The 20,295-nt window shown below is 50.9% G+C and overlaps 1 protein-coding gene and 1 long non-coding RNA gene across 6 annotated transcripts in view; one reads left to right on the top strand and one right to left on the bottom strand.

Moving 5' to 3' along the window:
• Positions 1-20,295, top strand: part of MBP (myelin basic protein) — a 118,931-nt gene that overhangs the window by 23,183 nt on the left and 75,453 nt on the right. For all 4 annotated transcript variants that reach the window (XM_086683255.1, XM_086683253.1, XM_086683257.1 and 1 more), the window contains exon 2: positions 1,805-1,880. In XM_086683255.1, the coding sequence (XP_086539381.1) occupies positions 1,805-1,880 (76 nt within the window). The remainder of the gene's footprint in view (positions 1-1,804; positions 1,881-20,295) is intronic.
• LOC147575706 (uncharacterized) lies at positions 6,930-20,193 on the bottom strand. Of its 2 annotated transcripts, none has more exons than XR_015242677.1 (2): positions 19,768-20,193; positions 6,930-7,832 (listed from the first exon to the last, which is right to left on the bottom strand). It is a non-coding gene; the product is annotated as an uncharacterized LOC147575706 (long non-coding RNA). The 2 variants fall into 2 exon arrangements; XR_015242676.1 differs by lacking the exon at positions 19,768-20,193 and adding an exon at positions 19,316-19,576.

Here is a 20,295-nt window from a genome sequence, read left to right as displayed (position 1 = left end):
CGACTGAGCAGACTCCCAGATGACAAAAACGAGTTCTCCCCTTATTGAGTAAAGTACTATGTGTGCCCAAACCTCCATTTTCCCCGTGAGGGTTCTGTGGTGATCCAATTTAAATGAATGAGTACAGAGATGACAGAATCACACCGGAGGCTGAAATTATCTGCAAAGGTAAACTTGCATCTTTAAAAGCATGCATTTTTAGGGGCGCCTGGGTGGCTCAGTCGGTTGAGCGTCCAACTCCGGCTTCGGTTCGTGGGTTCAAGCCCCACGTCGGGCTCTGTGCTGACAGCTCGGAGCCTGGAACCTGCTTCAGATTCTGTGTCTCCCTCTCTGCCCCATCCCCACTCATGCTCTGTCTCTCTCTGTCTCTCAAAACTAAATAAACATTAAAAAACTTGTTTAAAGCATGTATTTTTAAATATTGGAGGTTTCTTTCACTCTCATGCATCAAAAATGAGGAATTCACCTGAATCCTCTAAGTTTATGGTGTTTTCTCACTGCCAGAGCTGTGTCTGTGATTTGCCAGAACTCATTATTGCCACGTCACCGAATCTTTCTCTTCCCGGGGCCGTCACTGGAAATGGGATCGCCTGCCCCAGTTTCTATTTACAAAGCGTGAGGTGGGAAGGGTGTTCTGTCCACACGTGGTTGGCTGTTTCCGGTCTCTGCTGTGTAACGGCTCACGTACTCACACACACCCTGGGAGGTGACGCTCGAAAATCCCTTTGTCACCCATCCTGCCCTCAGTTGGGGTCCTGTGGACAAAGGCAAGGGCATCCTTCAGGGTCACTGAGAGGCATCCAGAGCTATGGGAGGCTTTGGAAAAATTCGGATCTTAAGCAATTAATTCCCCTTTTTCCTGAGGAGTACCTTTTGGGGGGGCAACTCTTGCCTTTCATCCTGGCATGTGTAACGTTTTAGAAATCCTTCCCGTTTTCAGAAGACGGTTCGTTTTGTTACCTTTCAAGGAAAGCTGTTTCACGTTCAGCAGGGAGTCGGTTCTCTCATAGTCATTAAAAAGGGTTCCTCGTGGAAAGTTACATTTCGGAACTGCCCCTAAACACCAGCACCCGCGGCCCATCGATGGTTCACAGCGACGGAGTGAGTGGTCCTGGTGGTCGGTGCACGTCCAAGGGTGAAGGTGGAAACACAATTGGTGTAGAGTGGGTTTGGCTACATTCTGCAGTGTTGATCCTTTTGGGGGGGAAAATCATGAATTTGCTGCTGAAGTTTATGTTAAAAATACAAATGAGGAACTGAGTTTTTTTTTTTAATCCAACTGTATCTTCCTTGCAAATGCTGCAAATTCTTGGGATACTTGTCTGATAAGCAATCCTTGGTCTGATCTTGCGGTTTCTGTGCTCACGTGATTCCCCAAACAGTGAGCCCGAGTGGACCGCCTCTCATTTTCAGGAGGGTTGCCCTGTTCTGCCTGTCAGTGCGTCTCACCACGCCTGGGGTGGGGGGAGGCGTGACCCCCAAGTGTGTGTGGGTCGCCGGGTCGACACCATCCACGAGTGTTCTCAACCCGGGTTCTTTGTCTACAGAAGAGAACACACTGGAGAGTCTTGGAGACTGAACAGAGTGTGGGTACGGGAAGGGGCCCCACTTCCCAGTGTTTGGCTTGGGATCGGGGGCCAACAGAGGCACCCGCTGGTGAGGCTTCCTGTGCCTCAAGTTTGGGGGTTTTCATTTTCTCCTCTCAGAAATGGGCAGAGCAGAGCACGTGTCACAGGACTGTTGCTCGGATTGGAAACTTTGAGAGTCCCAGCCTTAAGGCTAACGCCTTCTGTTTTTCTTCTAGCTTCTGACCAGAGCACCGGCTCAGGATGGGAAACCACGCGGGAAAGCGGGAGTTAAACGCCGAGAAGGGCCACAAGGTAAGAAGCGAGCCGGGCTCAGAGCATCCCTCCAACAGCGTTTGGTTTTGTCCTTAAACACGACCCTCCCGATGCACACGGTGGCTGCCAGGGCTCCTGGTACAGCTGGTGGACTGTTACCCCCTACCTTAGAAACCTCTAGGGCAGACAGACCGAACCCCGCACGCCTCCGCCGGGACCCCAGGCCCACGACCTTGCCAGTGACACCCCCCTCCCTCCCGTCCCACACCATCGCCGTACCGCCCTTGGAAAGTACAGACGCACCAGAGGGGAAAGGGCCAATAAAAATGGTCCGATTCCTTCCAGGGAGTCCGAAGGAGTCTCCTCTGTATGTCCTGCACGACGTCTGCTACCCACCAGGCTCCTGGTGGCCTCACGCTCTGGCCGGGGCTTTTTCTCCACCACCGAAGGGTCATTTCAGATGAGGAAAGGGGGCTGACATGGGGTGAGACATGCTGAATCTCCCCTGACTCAGGGGGGGGCAGGCAAGGGAAGTCACTCCTTGTCCTTGGTGCCTAACTCCACGGAACCTGACACGTGTTACAGCCCCAGACAGATGGCAGTTCACAACGTCCTGGCACTGAGGCCGGGGCGCCCCCAGCGCCACGTGGGACCGAACTGAGTGGAGGCCCACCCCCTCGTTGTGTTGCGTAGCATAGTCCTTATATGATAACAACCCACCCAGCAGCACTGGGTCCTTCCTGCTCGGTGCTTGGACCCCATTTCTGTACCAGCCGGCTGCGACATGTTCCGGAATTTGCTTTCAGGTCTTCCCCCGCAAAGGAATGAGTGAGAACTCCCTGTTCTTGTCCATGTTTTACGTCAACTGAAGTTGCAAACAGCATCATCTAGTTTCTTGACTCACGATTTCAGGCCCAAGGTGAACGGGAAGGGAGTTACGTGCCTGTGATGTTGCTATGGGTTCAGAATCCTCCCTTTCCCGCCGAAAGGGGAAAATTTTATGAATACTTCAACGATTCCAGTCAATACTGAACGGGGACTGACTTGTTAATTTTTAAAGGTCAAACCATTCTAGTGATACTCTCGTTGTCATAATGGGCAGAGGGGTTGAGCTCTGTGCCGGGTTACCGTGGAGCCTGGAGATTCGGGGACCGGGGTGCCCTCTGACCCAGAGCAGAGTCTCCCCCAGAGGTGAAAGTGGAGAGGGGCCCTAGGCGGAGCTCTGGCCTGTCAGGGCCGCGGGAGCACAAGTCTTGTACGGACAGATTTGCGACTCCGGTTCTAAACGCCACTCTGTGGCTCTCAGTCTCTTTCCTGTCATTGGACCTCATAAAACCCAGAGACATGGTCTTAATTTGTTAATTCTACCTAAGAAAGGTTGTTGAGCAGCAGTAAAGCCTATACTTGAGGCTCTTGTCTCCTGACATCTGATGTGTAACGTTTGGATGGTTTGCAACATTGGAAATTTACGGACACTGGTTCCTGCAGGTGGTTGTTAGGTGTAAAAGCTCTTCGTAAAAAAACTGTTTTGTAACTGGATAGAAAATGTTTGATGCCTTTCAGAGCGAGTGCCAGAGATGTTACACGGCACGTAAACTTGTACCAGGACAGAAAACAAGTACACGAGCTCCTGCCATACTGTTGCCCGTTCTGTGTGTTTCTGCATGTCATCCTGTGAGGCGTGTTTGACTCGCGGGAGAGTGGAAGGAAAGCTTCTGTCGTGGCAGAGTGCTGGGCTGACCTGTTAGTGGGGGGCAGCTGCAAGGCAGAGTCCCTTCCCTTCCCCCCCAAACCCTGGCCTCCTCCTCTGGCGGGAGCTGCTCCCTGGCCTGTCCACCCCTCACCTCCCGCATCGTGCCGTGCACGAGGGTTTTGGCATTGGTTGTTTGCACAGCTTCCTGGTCCGGCCAGGCCCTCTGTCCAGCGCTGGGGAAGGAGACGTAGTCGCTTCCTGCCGGGACCTTCCAGTCTCCAGCTCTCGGGTTTCTGCCCGTGACTCAGCACCGTGTGCCTTCTTCCTGGCTTCTCTCTCCTCCTAAAGAGGATGTGTCGGATGCAGGAGGGAGGAGCCTACGGAAGGAATTACTCTGGAGTTTCTCCAAAGGTGAAAGGAAAGGCCCCCCTTTCCACCCTGGCATTGCTGGTAACCGCTGGGGCGGGACGCACGGCCGTGTAGCAAGGTGGCTGACAGCCCTGTGCCCGTGGCCCCAGCACAGAGCAGAACACCCCATGGTGAGTGTGAGGGACAAAGACCCCAGCCCTGGGAGGAACCACGGGAACAGAACGTGTCCGTGATTCCTTCCCGTTCCCAGAAATGAAGAAACCCTTATTTTGCCTTTGATTCCCCATGTTTTTAAGACTCGTGGTAGAATTTGATTTCCAGATAGCGCCAGCTCACTAACTTATCAGCTCTTTATCAGTCGCTCCCTGTCTAGCAAGGTGACTTGGTAGAACCAAAATGTCCCAGCTGCCCTGGATGAGCCAGAGGGCACCCACGTTTGCTGCTGAAACACCCCCCCCCCCCCCCACTCCCGGCTCCAGGCCAGACTCACAGGGTTCTCAGCAGGCCCCTCCCCCTCACAGAGAGGCTCCTGGAAAACTGGTTCCACAAGCTAAAAATAGACTCCCCTGCCTTTGGGGAGGCTGCACCTGGCTGATGGCCCTGGGGAACCTGGCAGGACACCTGCACGGGGAGAGGAGACATTTGGCTCACTGGCTACTACAGGGATTCCTTACCTTTCGTCGGCTTGAATAGGTGTCAGACCAACTGTTCCTTGGGAGGAACTGCGTATGCAACAGGCCCCGAGCAGAGGGTCCGTACATGACGGGCACTTGGGACATGGTCTTTATGCCACGGGCCCTGAGCGGAGGGTCCACCGATGACGGGCCCTGAGGTTAGGGTCCATACACCTCAGGCACTCCAGCCAGAGACCACGTATGTTGCTTAGGCTGCCCTGGGTTTGTATCCCACTCGGCGTGGGACCCCGCATTTCCCCATTTCCCAATTTCCTACCTACCTTAAGGAATTAGGATTTCCAGTGCCCTTGAACTATTTCTTAACATCTGAATTCTCAGCTTTGTCCGTTGTGTTTGTCTGCCTGTTTCTGTTTTTGAACACTGACATCAGTTTCCTCGGGAATGAACTTTAAAAAAAGGAGCCCTTAAAGTGCCCTGATTTCTTTCTCCTCCCGTGAAAGTAGAGGGTGGCACTCATCAGGATCATTCCTACTGAAGTGTGAAAAATAAAGACAGCCAGTAGTCTGCGTTGACATATTTTCTCCTTTTTCCAAAATGAGTGAAATCAAGTGATGAGTTCAAATGTCGAAATCCTAGCCAAGCACAACAGTCCTGAAAACCTGCTTTCATCTGGGGGCGGCCTGGACTTCTCCTCGTGGTCGTATCTGGCCTCACACGCTTTCTCCACAGGTGCCTGGCCATGTTTCTGGAGGCTTCCGTTTAATCAGCCTAAGGAAAAATAGACCACACTGAAAAACAAAATCTGAGAGCTTGCACACATTCACATCTAAGTTTTACCGTGGGGAGTAACTTCGTAGTTTGGTATTTCCAATTAAACGGATTATCTGGGCTGTTGTTCAAAGCCGAGCGCATGCCAGCCAGGAACCACCAGCTAGTGCACGTTGCCTCTCCGGGGGCGTTCACATCCCTGAAAAGTTCATTCGCGTATTTAATGATCATTAAAACCCACTTCCTTGATGAGACTCTCCAGAGAACATTCGAAGGATGCTCTGAGAAAAAAGGCACCAGTTTGCAGATGTACAAATATACCCAGCAACGTGCGGACCGTCTTTCCCTCTGACGGGAAAGTGCGTTTCCTTTGAAACCACCGACATCCCCGCTGTGCGAGGGGCAGACCTTGTCCGCCTGCTGGCTGGTTCCTCAAGGCCACGCCTCCATGGAGCCCTGGGTCCAGCAAGTTCTCATCCCAGGTATGGGATGGATGCCGTTAGGTTGCCGCCCCGCCTGTTTGGAACGTTCCGTTCTGGCTGTACCATCCTCAAGGGTGAGAAGGAGTTCTGTTTGAAACCATCATTGGTTCGAGCTAATCCTCTCTCCTCCCCACATGGAAGTCAAGTTCAACAGGGTCCTGACCTGGGCCAGCTCTGCTCGTGGATGTGTCCCCAGGCCCCCTCTCTCCCTGGCGCTGCGGGTGAGTGTGGCCAGTGCTCCCCTCCCACCGCCAGCTCCAGGTCGCCCGGGCTCCCCCGGGGTCGCCAGCCTGCGAGCCCCGGGCCGGGGGCTTGTACTCCCAGCAGCCGCCCAGGCTCCAGCCAGCAGCCTCGTGAGACTGACTGAGCACGGAATTCACCCGGAAATACTTCCCTTCCTGATTTGACTGCAGTGCGTTGGCAATTGTTAGAGCCATAAATGCATAATGTCTAGTTTCGAGGCACATCACCTAAAGGAAACTTTGAGAACCCAGATAATTCTTGTGTTAATCATGTTTAAAAGCTTCAGGAAGTGAAGGGGTGCCTGGGTGGCTCAGTTGGTTAGGCATCCGACTTCGGCTCAGGTCATGATCTCGCGGTCTGTGGGTTCGAGCCCCGCGTCGGGCTCTGTGCTGACAGCTCGGAGCCTGGAGCCTGCTTCGGATTCTGTGTCTCCCTCTCTCTCTGCTCCTGCCTTGCCCACACACTCTCTCTGCCTCTCAAAAAGTGAATAAACGTTAAAAAAATATTAATAAAAAACACAAAAAAATGAAAGCCTGGGGAACTGAAAAGCAGAAGGTGTTTCCTTACAGGCACGTACCAAATAGTCTGATGGTCTGAAACATGGACACATCTAGACAACATCTAGTAAATTCTTAGATGGCGAGGTAGAAACTTCCACTGTGCCTTACCCTCAGCAGCACCTCAGAGCTCGTTCTCTGTCAGTCCTGGTCTCTGTCTCTGCATCTCTGTCTCACACACACACACACACACACACATACACCCCTGTAAAGGATTCCTCCCGACCCTGATGGTGGAACGTTCAACTGTCTCTCAGACGCATGTGGCCCAGAAGCATGTGATGTGCGGCTAGCACGACCCAAGAGCCACATTTGAAATGTTATTTATTTTTATTTTTCAACGTTTTTTTTTTTTATTTATTTTTGGGACAGAGAGAGACAGAGCATGAACGGGGGAGGGGCAGAGAGAGAGGGAGACACAGAATCGGAAACAGGCTCCAGGCTCCGAGCCATCAGCCCAGAGCCTGACGCGGGGTTCGAACTCACGGACCGCGAGATCGTGACCTGGCTGAAGTCGGACGCTTAACCGACTGCGCCACCCAGGCGCCCCTGTTATTTATTTTTAAATCACTTAGACTTAAATGGTCTAAGTTTGGAGGTGTGGCACGGCCCCGCTGGATGTTCCGTCCCCGTCACCCTAATCCTCAGGGTACCTGGAACCCCGTCAGATAAGCGTCAGCACCTTTCTGTCGGCGAAAAGAATTCTGGTCTCTGTCAAAGTCATATAGTTTCATGCAAAGGTTAATGGTGAAGGCAGAAGGCAAAATCCCGTGAACAACACAAACACAGTTAGAAGTACCAGAAACTGCCAAGGGTGATGCTGGTGCCCTACAGCCTCCGACGGTGAGAAGGAGGTCTCGGGGCGCCTGGGGGGCTCAGCCAGTGGAGCATGTGACTTCAGCTCAGGTCATGGTCTCACAGCTTGTGAGTTTGAGCCCCGTGCCGGGCTTCACCCTGACGGCACGGAGCCTGCCTGGGATTCTCTCTGTCTCTGCCCTACCCCCCTGCTCTCGCTCTCTCTCAAAAATGAATAAGCATAAAAAAAAAAAAGAGACGGAAAGAAGGTGTTCTTGCCCCCCGCAGCCCGGAAGGCCCACAGCATGTGGCTCTGTCTCCGTCTCGCTCCAAGGCAGGCCGCCCGGGTCAGAATTCAGGCACGTGTGCGTTCCAACAACGTATGTTGACACAGGCTGTTTCGGGATTCAATGAGCACTCGAGCCACTCTCCTGCTTGCTTCCAGAGAACTTCAGTGAGCACCGAAAAAGAGAGAAATACAATAATGTGAAAGACATGCCCTCTGAAAGAAGCCTTCCAAAATCTGTGAATAGTCAATAACCTTCTCATTACAATTCTGGAAAACTCACGGTGAGTCTGCATCTGACTTGAGCACAAGCCAGAGAATGTCACGCGAACCATCTTCCTGCCGTTGGGTTTTGTAAAGTCACGTTCGCGCTGGGGACCAGAGCCAGCTCTGGGGGGGGGGGGGGCTCCCAACCCAGTGGGCAGGTGTTTGTGCCCCGCAGGGAAAGGCCGCAGTGCCCACTGGTGGGCATGTCGGTGCTGTGTCCGAGATACAGAGTTTTTTTTACCAACATTACAGAATAGTCTTACTAAGTGTTTATAGCAGATTCTAGAACGTGTTGAGTCAGCAGTACTCCTGCCTGTAGGACGGACTCAAAGAGAAAGTCCCTTATCACCGATTTGTGTAGAAACACGACCCTAAGGTTGACTCTGCCGTCGAAGGGTCGGAAGCAGGCACTTGTTTCGTCAGCTGAAGCAAGAACACTCACACCTTTGCGGGTCGGGCGTCAGTGAGTGGACAAACACCCGTGTAATTACTGAAGACAGAAGGTATAATTAGTGACACAGCCACCCCTCAACAACCCTTAGTAAAAATAGTGCCGGGCTGATTGTGACGCGGTGCCCCAGGCCATGTAAACCCACGAGCCGAGCCGTCAGCAGCCAGCCTGTGGACCATCAGCCCGCAGGCTGTCCCATCCTGCCCGGCGCCCCCGTGGCTTGGAGCCGGCCACCCTCCACCCTGGGGGGACCCCTTCCATGCCCGCTCCTCCTTTGAAGCCAAGGCCTCGGGATCCTGGGCCTGCGGTTGGGAAGGGCTCCTGACAGTCTCCAGGCTCGGGACCCCGAGGGCTCTGGCGTCTGGTTTGGGGCTTGAAAACCCCGTGGCCGGGACAGCCATGCGATGCTCATGTTCCGTGTCCTTGCATGCTACCGTAGGTTTCCAAGGTCTGCAAGTTCGTGTGCAAAGCTGGTTTTTATCAGAAACTGTGACCCAGTTCACAAGCTGCTAACTTGAGACCCGAGCGGCTGTTAGATGTAAGTGATATATTAACACTGGTTATTAAAGTGAAATCAGGCGCCAATAAAATAATTGTTTGCGTAAAACTACAGACGGGACAGAACACGCACCAGATGTCACATGTCCTCCGTGTTCGCCCGGCCCGCAAACCTGTCTTCTGTCTCCCGTCCCGGACTTATGTCCTTGGCCTGAGACGAGGCGGCCGGTGCTCCTGTGAGACGGGCCTGTTTGCCGGCCTGTTTCCAGCTGGACGCACCGAGCTTTCTTACTTCACTGGCCGATCTTCCCTAATGGCTCTGTCGCTGAGTCTGTGATGCTCTCTTATCGTGCGTGTGCGGACGGGGAGGAAGGGGAGTCCGAAATCTTGCCCTAGCGTCAAAGGGAGCACGGAGCGAGCAGAAGCACAGCTCCTTTCATTCCGTGTGTGTGTGTTTCAATCGAGAAGGCTTTTGAGCTTGTGATGAGTGTGCTTGCTCTGCGTGAAGCGGTTTTTAAGCTCTCTTTGGGGTTTACCTGTGACCAAAAACATGGTCTCGGGTGGGGCCAAGCACATACTTGTTCGTGAATCATCAGTGACGTGGAGGGTGTTAGACGGGGGGGCCTCTGGGACAGGTGACGAGCCACGTTTCCCGGAGCCAGCCGTGCTGGGGCTGAGGCCGCTTTGGGTGCTGAGTGGCTGTCATCACCCCCAGTGACTCAGTCCCTTGCTGTTCTGGCAGCTCACACAAGGCTGGCTGAACCCCGTGTCACAGTCCAGGCCAGGTGAGCTCAGGGATGCCACTGAGGAACTTAATCTTTGAAGGCAGATTTGTCTCTGATACTGGCAGGGAAAAACATGTCCTTTCATATGAAAACTCTGTGCTGCTTTATTATTAAGAAAGAACGTGGGAATGCAGGCTGGTCAGCCCCTCTGGAAAACAGGATGGAGGTTCCTTAAAAAACTAAAACTAGAACTACCCTACGACCCAGCAATCACACTACTAGGCATTTATCCACGGGATGCAGGTGTGCTGTTTCGAAGGGACACGTGCACCCCAATGATTATAGCAGCACTATTGACAACAGCCAAAGTATGGAAAGAGCCCAAATGTCCATCGATGGGTGAATGGATAAAGAAGATGTGGCATATATATACAATGGAGTATTACTTGGCAATCAAAAAGAATGAAATCTTGCCATTTGCAACTACGTGGATGGAACTGGAGGGTATTATGCTAAGTGAAATTAGTCAGAGAAAGACAAAAATCATATGACTTCACTCATATGAGGACTTTAAGAGACAAAACAGATGAACATAAGGGAAGGGAAACCAAAATAATATAAAAACTGGGAGGGGGGACAAAACAGAAGAGACTCATAAATATGGAGAACAAACTGAGGGTTACTGGAGGGGTTGTGGGAGGAGGGATGGGCTAAATGGGTAAGGGGCACTAAGGAATCTACTCCCGAAATCACTGTTGCACCCTATGCTAACTAATTTGGATGTAAATTTTAAAAAATAAAACAATAGAACAAGTTAAAATAAAAAAAAATTATAAGCAAGGGACAGAGAATATAAAAAACAGTAAGGTTTGAAATAAGTTAAATACAATTTTTTTAATGAAAAATGTAAAACCAGTTGACAGGTTGAAGTAAACGTTAGATACAGCTGAAGAAAAAATTATTGAATTAAAAGCTAGATACGGAGAAGTTACTTGAAAGTAGTCCAAAGATACAAAAATATGGAAAATATATGTTCCTAAATTATGGAAAGACACAAAACACTGATTCCAGAAACCCACTGATGGCCTTAAATAACAAATCCATATATGACCATATATGACTATATATAGTTATCTGACATTTTTTTTGAGAGAGAGAGAGAGGGCGCAAGTGAGTGAGGGGCAGAGAGATTGGGAGAGAGAGAGAATCCCTCGTGGGAGAGACAGAAGTGAGGCTCACCGGAAGCAGGGCTCATCCTCACCCAAAGAGGAACTCGAACTCATGAACCGTGAGATCATGACCTGACCCAAAGCCCGATGCTTAACCAACTGAGCCACCCAAGCGCCACAGTCATCCAACATTTTACATGAAACTGTGGAGCACTAAATGGAGTGGGATATCTATAGAAGCCTGAGCAAAAAGGATGGTTTTAACCTGATAGCTGGAATACAGAAGCAGTGGGAGACTCTCTAATGTACCTAGAAGAAAATAAATGTCAACCTAGAACTCTATACCAGCAAAACTATTTTTCAAGTCTAATGATGAAATTTTGAGTTTTTTCTATCTCAATGAAAACTGAAAGTTTACCAAAAATTCTCACTGAATAAAACTCCAAAAGTTTTCCTCAGAAAGAAAAAAAAGAGAGAGAGAGAACATCTTTATATTTCGTAAAACCCTCTTACGGTACTTTTAACGAAACGAAATGTAAAAATCCAGGTGTCAAAATGTTATTTCCTATCTTTTCTCACTTAACTCCCTTGGCAGTGTGGTTTTAAACGTTTAAATTTGGAAGCAGGAGATTTTATGTGCTGGAATATGCTTGTGAAAAGTTGTCTTCCGTGTGTGTGTGTGTGTGTGTGTGTGTGTGTGTGTGTGTGGAGGGGGTGTTTCGAGCCCACCAGCCCCAAACGCCGTGAACACTAATCACCAGCCTCCAGCTCACCTTCTCCTGCTCAGCCCAGCTCCGCGGTCAGATGCATCCAACATAGTCTCCTAGCCGTGACCTGGTACCTGCATTACTTTAATTGTCCTATAGTTAGGCAAAAACCTAGATAAAGTTCATTCTTCATGTTTCTGTGGCTATTGGCCCTTGCAAAACAGACTGTTATTTAATGCACCCTAAATTACACTTGAGCACGAGGCATGTGTAACCAAACACGGGCCATACGTCAACAAGTAAGGCAGGTGGGTGATGACATTAATTACACACGGCGTGGCAGGATTAGGGCAGGGAGGCGTGTGCTCCTGCCTCGAAATTGCGTTAAGACACGTAAGAAAACACCAGCGTCTTCAGATTTAAAAGTAAAGGCTAGCTCCGGTGTTGCTTTCCGATGTGTTTGAGGAGGGCCTTGACGGCTCAGCTCTCCCTCCAGCCAGGCCGTCCTCTCCTGCCCCCGGGGCCTGGCCAGGCCGCCTCGCACCTGCTGTCTAGTCTCTGGCTTCTCCCAGACCCCCTCTTGCAGCTACTCTGTGTCACTGTGCTCGCGCAGCACCCCACCCCCAATGCCAGGTCCCTTGTGTGTGTCTCTGGGGTTTTGCCCCGGATGCCAGCACCCACTCTCAGCCCGTTTCCTTACCCGTGAAAGGTGCCGTGGGCACCCCGCTGGCCCCGAGCACTGAGCCATTGTGTGCATTTGGGCATCTCGCCTGTCTGCTCTGCACGCGCTTGTGGGGCCCTGTTGTCCCCAGGCTCTGTGCTACGATTTAGAGACACCAGTTTGCACTCAGTGAGTGGAATTTACAGAAGCCGCTTCTGAAACCCTGAACTCTGCATGCAGAGTGGAGTCCCAGGTGGAGGCTTAGAGCCCCCGTGGGTGCGGGAGTGGCTTTGCAAGGACTTGTGCAACAGCAACCGCTCTGGGGATCCCAGCACCGCCTCTATGAGGGACCAGGGCCCCAGCTGGCTCCTCACTGTCCAGACCTTCTCCCCCTGGTGCCTGAGGAGCGTTGAAAGAGGCCAGACTAGGGGTGCCTGGGTGGCTCAGTCGGTTAAGCATCCGACTCTTGGTTTCAGCCCAAGTCATGATCTCCTAGTTTGTGACTTTGAGCCCTGCATGTGGCCCTGCACTGGCAGCACGGAGCCTGCGTGGGATTCTCAGTCTCTCCCTGTCTCTGCCCCTCCCCTGCTCATGCTATCTCTGTCTCTCTCAAAATAAATAAATAAACTTAAAAAAAAAAAAAAAAAGAGGAAGAAAGAAAGAGGCCAGACTTGAGCCAGATTCAGTGGGGGAGGGGACGCAGCGGCTGGCCTTCTCAAAGAGGAGTGGTGGAACCCCCAACCAGGGATGCCCTCAGACACCACAGCTCCTGGGAGCTCTTGGGCTTCTGTGCAGTGGCCCCAGCCCAGGCTCATCTCAGGGCAGGAAACAATGAGAGGAAATGGCCTGATCGAATGTATGTCCTTGTCTTTCTAGAAAGTAAGGCCTCCGTGAAAGCACGTGTGTCTGAGGGACGCCCAGTGACGCTGACGGCCACGTTCGCTTCATTGTCTAGGCTGTCCTGGCTCGTTGTTCCTGAGGCGCTAAAATCATGGGTCTTAGATTTTTTTTTTTTCTATTAAATTAATAAAAGGGCTCTTGTGACTGCCACCCACACACCAAATAAATTGAATGCAAAATCCTTTTTTTGTCCTTCTGTTCTACTTTGTCACAATTACAGTGTTTTAAAAAACGGTTCATTGCAGTGCATTTCAAGGTGAAATGTGATGTGATATTTGTAGAATATTCCAAGAGTGTATGATTCTTCCTTTTGACGAGCCGTGTTTAATGCACAGACTCTTCTCCTTTGATGGTTCGAATGCAAAGTATTTAGTTACTCGGTTTAGGAACATTGCATTTCATGCCTTTCTTGCCAGCTCTTCAGTGTTTTAAAGAAAATCAGTCTTTGATTTTCTGGTCTTTGTTCGTGAACATACGTGATAGCACTCTACTAGGAGACGGAGTGTGGTTTTTTAAAGTCACAGTTCCCACAGTGCTCAGAACACCAGGATGCTTCACGAGCAACACGGAGAAACCCAACGGAGCGCATCTGTCCTGGGTGACCCAGCCTCCACGTGACCTGTCGGGTCCATAAAGACTTGGTTCAAACTATGTTTATAATTTGTATCTTCACCTAACTAGACGCTGCCTTGATTTTATCGTCAGTTATGAAACAAGAGAGGTCTGTGGCCTGAAAAAGAAAATTTCTCCTGAATGTGCCTTTGCAGCCAACGTCACGTTCAGACCCTTGATGGAGGGAGGACTCGATCTTATCACCCCTGGTGATCGGACCTATCACCACCTGTACTCGTGAAGTTCTCCAGACATTCCCAGTCTCTTAATGGAGTCCACAGACGTAGCCTGATTGGTGTCTCGGGCGCCGAGAGCCCGCTGGGGCCAGGTCTGCGGCTCTCACGGCTCGGCCCCCATCACAGGGACAGCAGGGTTCCGCTTGGAAGACGAGCGTGTGCGTGGACCAGGGATAATTCCATGTGCAGCGCGAGTGTGTACGCTTAGAGCGACGACACCAGAGTGCAGGTGCAATTCTAGTTCTGTGGGAAATTTCTCTTTCTGTTTGAACCTTACTGCATTAACAGGCTCATGAAAGCCTGTCTGTTACTTAAAAACGATTTTACGTTCACCTCTTCTAAAGTACGGAAAATAGAAGAGGCAGGTTTGCAAAATAAGTAATGGTAGCTGGCAGGCTTCCCACACGGGGCCGTTGGGACCCTCATGGCCACTTTCAGCAAGGAGGCCGGGAGGCCGGCATCGCTGAGGGCTACGGTCAGAAATACAGAAGTGTTAGACCTTTCTGTCCTTCTGCCCTGTCCGCATTGGGGGAAGCAAGTGGATAAGCATGTGTGGGCATGGGGGCATATGTTAGGGGAACGTAAGTAGGACCCTGAGGTTTTATTACATGAAACTGAAGGCAATGCATTCAGCTTCCAGTTGAGAAGATCAGAGTTTTCCACCACCTTGTTCTGTTTTCAGTAATGTGGGATATCCTTTGGAACTGAATGAACTTCCTTACGTGAATCGCCTTTCAGTGCGTTTTCATCGAAGTTGCAATTTACTCTAGAACTCTAAGCAAAAGAGCTACGCTCAACAGTCTCTCTCTCCCTCTCCCCCTCACACCCTTCCGTATGTGACCATCCTTCTCATTTAAGACGTGACCGGCTGATACAGCAGTAGCTTCCAGGAATAAATGGCAAGATATTTGTGTTCCAAAAATAGAAGTTACTGTGTCCGGTTACGCAACGGGCCCCGATAAACAGGCTTGCTGTGACGCTGGTCAGTGCTTGTTTTGCTGTGACTTCTGAAAGTCACTGTTTAAATCAAACCCTGGGCTCATTTCTTTGCCCTGATTATTGGAACACCGCAGTCCTAATTACGTTACAAAATGATCTTGGCAGAGACGGTGGCTTTAACACTTAAGTAGTTAAAAGAGCCACTTCCTAATCTAGGGTAACGGCTCCATAAACCGCCTCGAATACTTAGCTCCAGACTCCCTTCCAGTGATGCGGGGACCTTTCGCTGTTAACTGCCTGCAGGCCCAGCTCGCACGCTTTTTAAAAACACCTTTATGAAGATGTAATTCACATGCCGTACCACTCACCCATTTGAAGTGTACAATTCGGTGGGTTTCTGGTGTATTCACAGATATGCAGGACAGTCACCAACGGTCAGTTTTAGCTATTGGCATCATCTCAGAGAGAAGCTGTCATTCACTCCAGCCCTCAGCCTCCGTGCCCCAGCCCTCAGCAACCACCAGTCTCTTTTCTGTCTCTAGGTTTCCCTGTTCTGGGCATTTCACCCGAATGGAATCATCTGATAGGTGCTCGTCTCTGTCTGGCTCCTTTCGTGGAGCATAATGTTTTCAGAGTCCACATAGCACGGGCCAGCACTCCATTCTTTTTTACGGCTGAATAATGTTGCGTTGTGTGGACGGACCACATTCGGTGTATCCGTTCACCCACGGATGGGCATCGGGCTCTTTCCACCTTTTGGGGCTTATAAATACCACGGCTAGCAGCAAAAGCTCATGTACGAGCTTTTGTGTGCATATGTGTTTTCTTTTCTCTTATATAGTTTCTTAATTAAAAAAAAAACCTGGATTTTCATATACTCTTGTTAGCAGAAATGCTTGCTGTGTTTTCTTTGATGCCATTAAAACAGACAGGTCTGGATAAGGAGCCCTGACTTTGCAATCTCACCCCATGGAGACTTGTAACATCATTGTTTGTTTCTTTCTTTCTTCTGGGGTCTGCGATATTGAGCAGGAGACGTTTTCTGTGCCTTTGTTCATAAATGCATTGGAGGTAATCACTGTCGCCAGGTGTAGAAATAACCAGCCTAAGACGTAGAATAAAGTCTTCCAAAATTTTAATCCCCCACATTTCAAAAACCAGTCTGGGATCCTAGCACGGAATCCCACGCGGTCCCCACAGCGGATGAGCCAGCTATGTGAGGAATGATGCCTCACCTTTAACGTCATAGCCAGAAGCTCACCGGGTCCTGGCTATGGGGTGCATTCCGCTCTTTTTCTTCTAACCAATAGTTCTATTGAGATAAATTCAGATACCCTTAACCTTCACCCATCTGAAACGTACAGCTCAGTCCTTTTTAGTATCTTCCCGGGATTGTGCAGCCATCACCACAGTCTGACTTTATAACGTATTTGTCACCTCTCAAGGAGACCTCGCAGCCACTAGAAGCCCCCGCTTAACCCCATCCACCCCAGGCAACTGCTAACATGCTTCCAGTCCCTCTGGATTTGACTGTTCTGGACGTTTCGTTTATAGGTGATGACGCAGCATGGATGTTTGGCGACCGCCTCCTTCCGTATAGCACAGTGTTTTCAAGCTCATGCCTGTGGCAGGTGGCAACACTTTGTTCCTTGCTGTTAAAGAATTATATGCCCTTGTAGGAATAGGCCGCATTTTAATTATCCATTCATTCGCTGCTGGTCATTTGGGATGCTTCCGTCGTTTGGTATTGTGAATATGCTACTACAAACACTCTTACACAGGTTTTTGTGTGGACGTACGTTTTCATTTCTCTCGGGCGTGTACCCAGGACTGGATCTGATGAGTCCTACTACGGTAACTCTGTGATGAACCGTGTGGGGACCCATCAGGCTGTTTTGCACAGTGGCTGCACCGTTTTACTGGCAGCGTCTGAGGGTTTCCGACTTCTCCGTGTCCTGACCAAGTTACTGTTGTCAGTCTTCTTGCTTGTATCCGTCCTAGCGGACGCAAAGTGGTGCCTCACGTTGTGCTTTTGATTGTATTTCCTTCATGCACGATAATGTTGCGCATCTTTTCCTGTACTTACTGGCCATCTGTCTGTCTTCTTCAGAGAAATGCCTATTCAGATTCTTGGCCCGTTTTTTAAAAAATTAGGCGTTTCGTCTTTTCATTGTTGAATGGTAGGAGCTCTTTACATATTCTGGACACGAATATCTTACCAGATAGATGATTTGAAAGTATTTTCTCTCTTTCTCCAGGTTGTTGTTTTCTTTTCTTGATGGCGTCCATTGCAACACACAGTTTTAAATTTCGATGAGGTCTGATTTATCCATTATTTCTTTTGTGCTGTGTTCCGGGGTCCCGTCTAAGAACCATTGCCAACGGGCCCCTTGTTCTAAATTAAATCTGGTTCTCACCTTCGGTTTCTAATCCGGTCATGTTGTCCCCTCTCTCAAATTAAACTCAAAAGAGTTTTTGATGACTTACAAAGTATTTGAATTTGTTACCAGCAAGCACACTAGTGAATGGATTTACAGTTTTCTCTCCTTCTCAAATACTTCTTTTGGTCTAGACCAGGGGCTCTCAGCTAAGAGTGACCCTCCCTTCCCATCCTCAGGGACATTTGTCAACGTCAGGAGGTATTTCTTATTGTCACAGCAGCAGGATACCATGAGCATCACGTGGGTAGAGGCCAGAGACGCTGCGAAACATCCCACAGTGGACAAGAAACCCTACACGGCACAGCCAACACTCATCCAGCCCACGGTGTCAGTAACACAACACCGAGAAGCCGTTGTCTAGACTGTCGGAGGCCTGCCCTTTTGCACTAATACGTGCATTCTGAGTCTGCAATAAGGAAGACATGCCGTAGAGATGAGCCATGAGTCTGGCTTTCATTTTGCTTCAAATTCTTTACTTCGATCCTAAGAGCTTCCAATGTTTTTCTAGTTTCTTCTGCTGCTTCTCCAGACCCAGCCTAGATCAGGAGTCAGTACGATCCTTCGTTTTTTGGGTTTTTTTTTAACATTTATTTATTTTTGAGACAGAGAGAGAGAGAGCATGAATGGGGAGGGTCAGAGAAAGAGGGAGACACAGAATCTGAAACAGGCTCCAGGCTCTGAGCGGTCAGCACAGAGCCCGACACGGGGCTCAAACCCACAGACCGCGAGATCATGACCTGAGCCGAAGTTGGACGCTTAACTGACTGAGCCACCCAGGTGTCCCTGATCCTTCGTTTTTAAGAAACAAACCAAAATTGCGGAGTAATGAGTGCAAAGTTGTAAGAACTATTTCTATTACACCCCCAACACAGGCATACACACACACACACACACACACACACACACACACACACTCATACTCAGGAATTTTTACTTCCACGGTTTCAGACAAAGTTTATCACCACATTTAAATAACAGGAACATACAGGAGGATGTTTCCATGCACATAAAATAGCGGTGATTTGACCCTCGCTCCACCCTAGCCCATGAAGAGCAGCTCAGCCCCAGACCGCGTCGGCCAGACAGACCTTGGCCGTGGCTTCTCCTCTGCTTCGGTGGCACGTGCATCTTTGGGATGCAACCGAAGGACGGAGCTGTAGGCCTTCGGCGTGTACACAGCCAGCCTGTACAGGGCCTGGACACATTCCGAGCATAAAAGAATGTTTTGCCTCTTGAGTAAAATAAAAGGGAGCGAGTTTCCCTTAGCGTCCACAGTTCTCCGTACAAACGTGCCGGCAGCCTGGCCTTCGTGTCCCTGGTGCCCGTGCCGCCCAAGCCACGGCCGAGGAATCGTCACCCTGCCCCGAGCCCTCCGGGGCCGGGTCCCCAGCAGCCCTCCCCTCCTGGGAGCCCGTGTCACCTGCCAGTGGTGTGGGGCCGGGGTGGCTGCTCTTCCCACCTGACGAGTGCTTGGCCCTGTGACCTCCGTCCACAGCTCTTCATCCCCCGCTCTGAGCACGTGGGGACCGTGTTCTGTCTCTTCGCTGACTCTGGAGCCTGGAGCTGGGAAGCATGAGGGTCCTTCGGAGGCTCACGTCGGGGGAGATGACGGCCAGTGCTCTGTGACTCTCCCCTCATCGCCTCCCCGGCTCCGGCAGGCCCGCTCCGTGGGGCCAACTCCTCTTGGCTCACCGAGCCGCCTTCCTGGGGGCTTGGTGGATGGGGGGGTTGCTGAACCAGGCGTGTCCTGGGCAGGTCCTAGGAAGCCCGGGCAGGGCCAGGAGCCTTCCCTGCCTCGGGGTGCACAAGATTTGGGCAGGCTGGGCGGTGGAGCCATCCCAGCCCCAAGTGCGGCCCCTGGCCGTAAGAGGCTGTCTGGGGCTGTCTGGGCCACGTGAGGCACGCTGTTGACATGAGCCGTAACCACCCCCCCATCAGGAATGCTCTGCGCCCCCCCCCCGACACCTTCCCCACGCTTCTGTCCAGACCAGAAACGCCCTTTCTGCACATCTGCCTCGAGGTTTCCGTCTGGGCTCTGACCTGAGAGGCTGGTGCGTGAGCACACATCATCGGAACCTCTCTTGGCTTCAGTGACCTCAGTAGTAAAATGGGCCGGTTGGGCGGCCTCTGGATTCCTCCCAACTGTAGAAGTCTTGCCTCCCTCTGTCTCCTCTGAACTCGGCTGAGCACAGCTGCCCTGGAGAACTTTGAGCTGGAGAAGGAAACGTGTCAGGTTGGGTGTGACCGTGAAGCGGTCAATGCCAAGAGACTGAGCCATCACGTGGTCGACGTTCGGGAGGCCGCCTGTTCTGCAACCAGCTCTTAGGAGGACGCCCCAGCGTCTCTCATATTCTACACATCCTGCAGGCAAAGCCTCAGGATGGTGGGGGGGCGGGGCAAACATACTGTCTCTTGTATAGGATTCGGGGTCCCTAAGCCAAGATCCTTCTTCCAACAGCACAACCCCGCACATCGGGTCCGTGCCCACTGACCTGTAAGAACCGGGGCTTGGTCCCCACGAGCCCGTAGGAACCTGTAGGAACCGAGTGCCCAGATGATGAGGTTCTAGGACTGCTGTGGGTAATCAGCCATCTGTGGCCTCCGATCCAGGAGTCTCCTGTCTTCCGTCAGCACCCATGACACCGGCAGGCCAGCTCGTCAGCCTGCAGCCTGCACAGAAGTAACATCTCGGGTTTTTCACGGCCTTCAACACTAACCCGGTGTCAGTTCTTTCCAGAAAAGTAGATAATGCAAAAATTTCTATCTTATGAACCAATCTTCTACACTTGTCTTGCTGAACATCGTTTGCATTATAAAAACAATGAATCGCTGTGTCATTTTTCTTCTGCGGGGTCTCAGAAAAGTAGGTGTGGTGTGGTTCCTGCAGCAAATACACCCGGGGGTGGAGTCAAGCTTGCATACCCCGCACTTGGTTCGAATGAACGCCGGCTGGCTTGTTTTCCGATTTCATTTCTGACGTGTCCGCTTTGTTTACTGCACTGTGAACTCCTCCAGGAAGC

Source organism: Puma concolor, chromosome D3 (genome assembly GCF_028749965.1).
Source record: "Puma concolor isolate L17-30 chromosome D3, mPumCon1.1.hap2, whole genome shotgun sequence".
NCBI classification, from domain to species: domain Eukaryota; kingdom Metazoa; phylum Chordata; class Mammalia; order Carnivora; family Felidae; genus Puma; species Puma concolor.
Note: the sequence above shows the minus strand (reverse complement) of the source record. Positions and strands in the feature narration are given on the sequence as shown.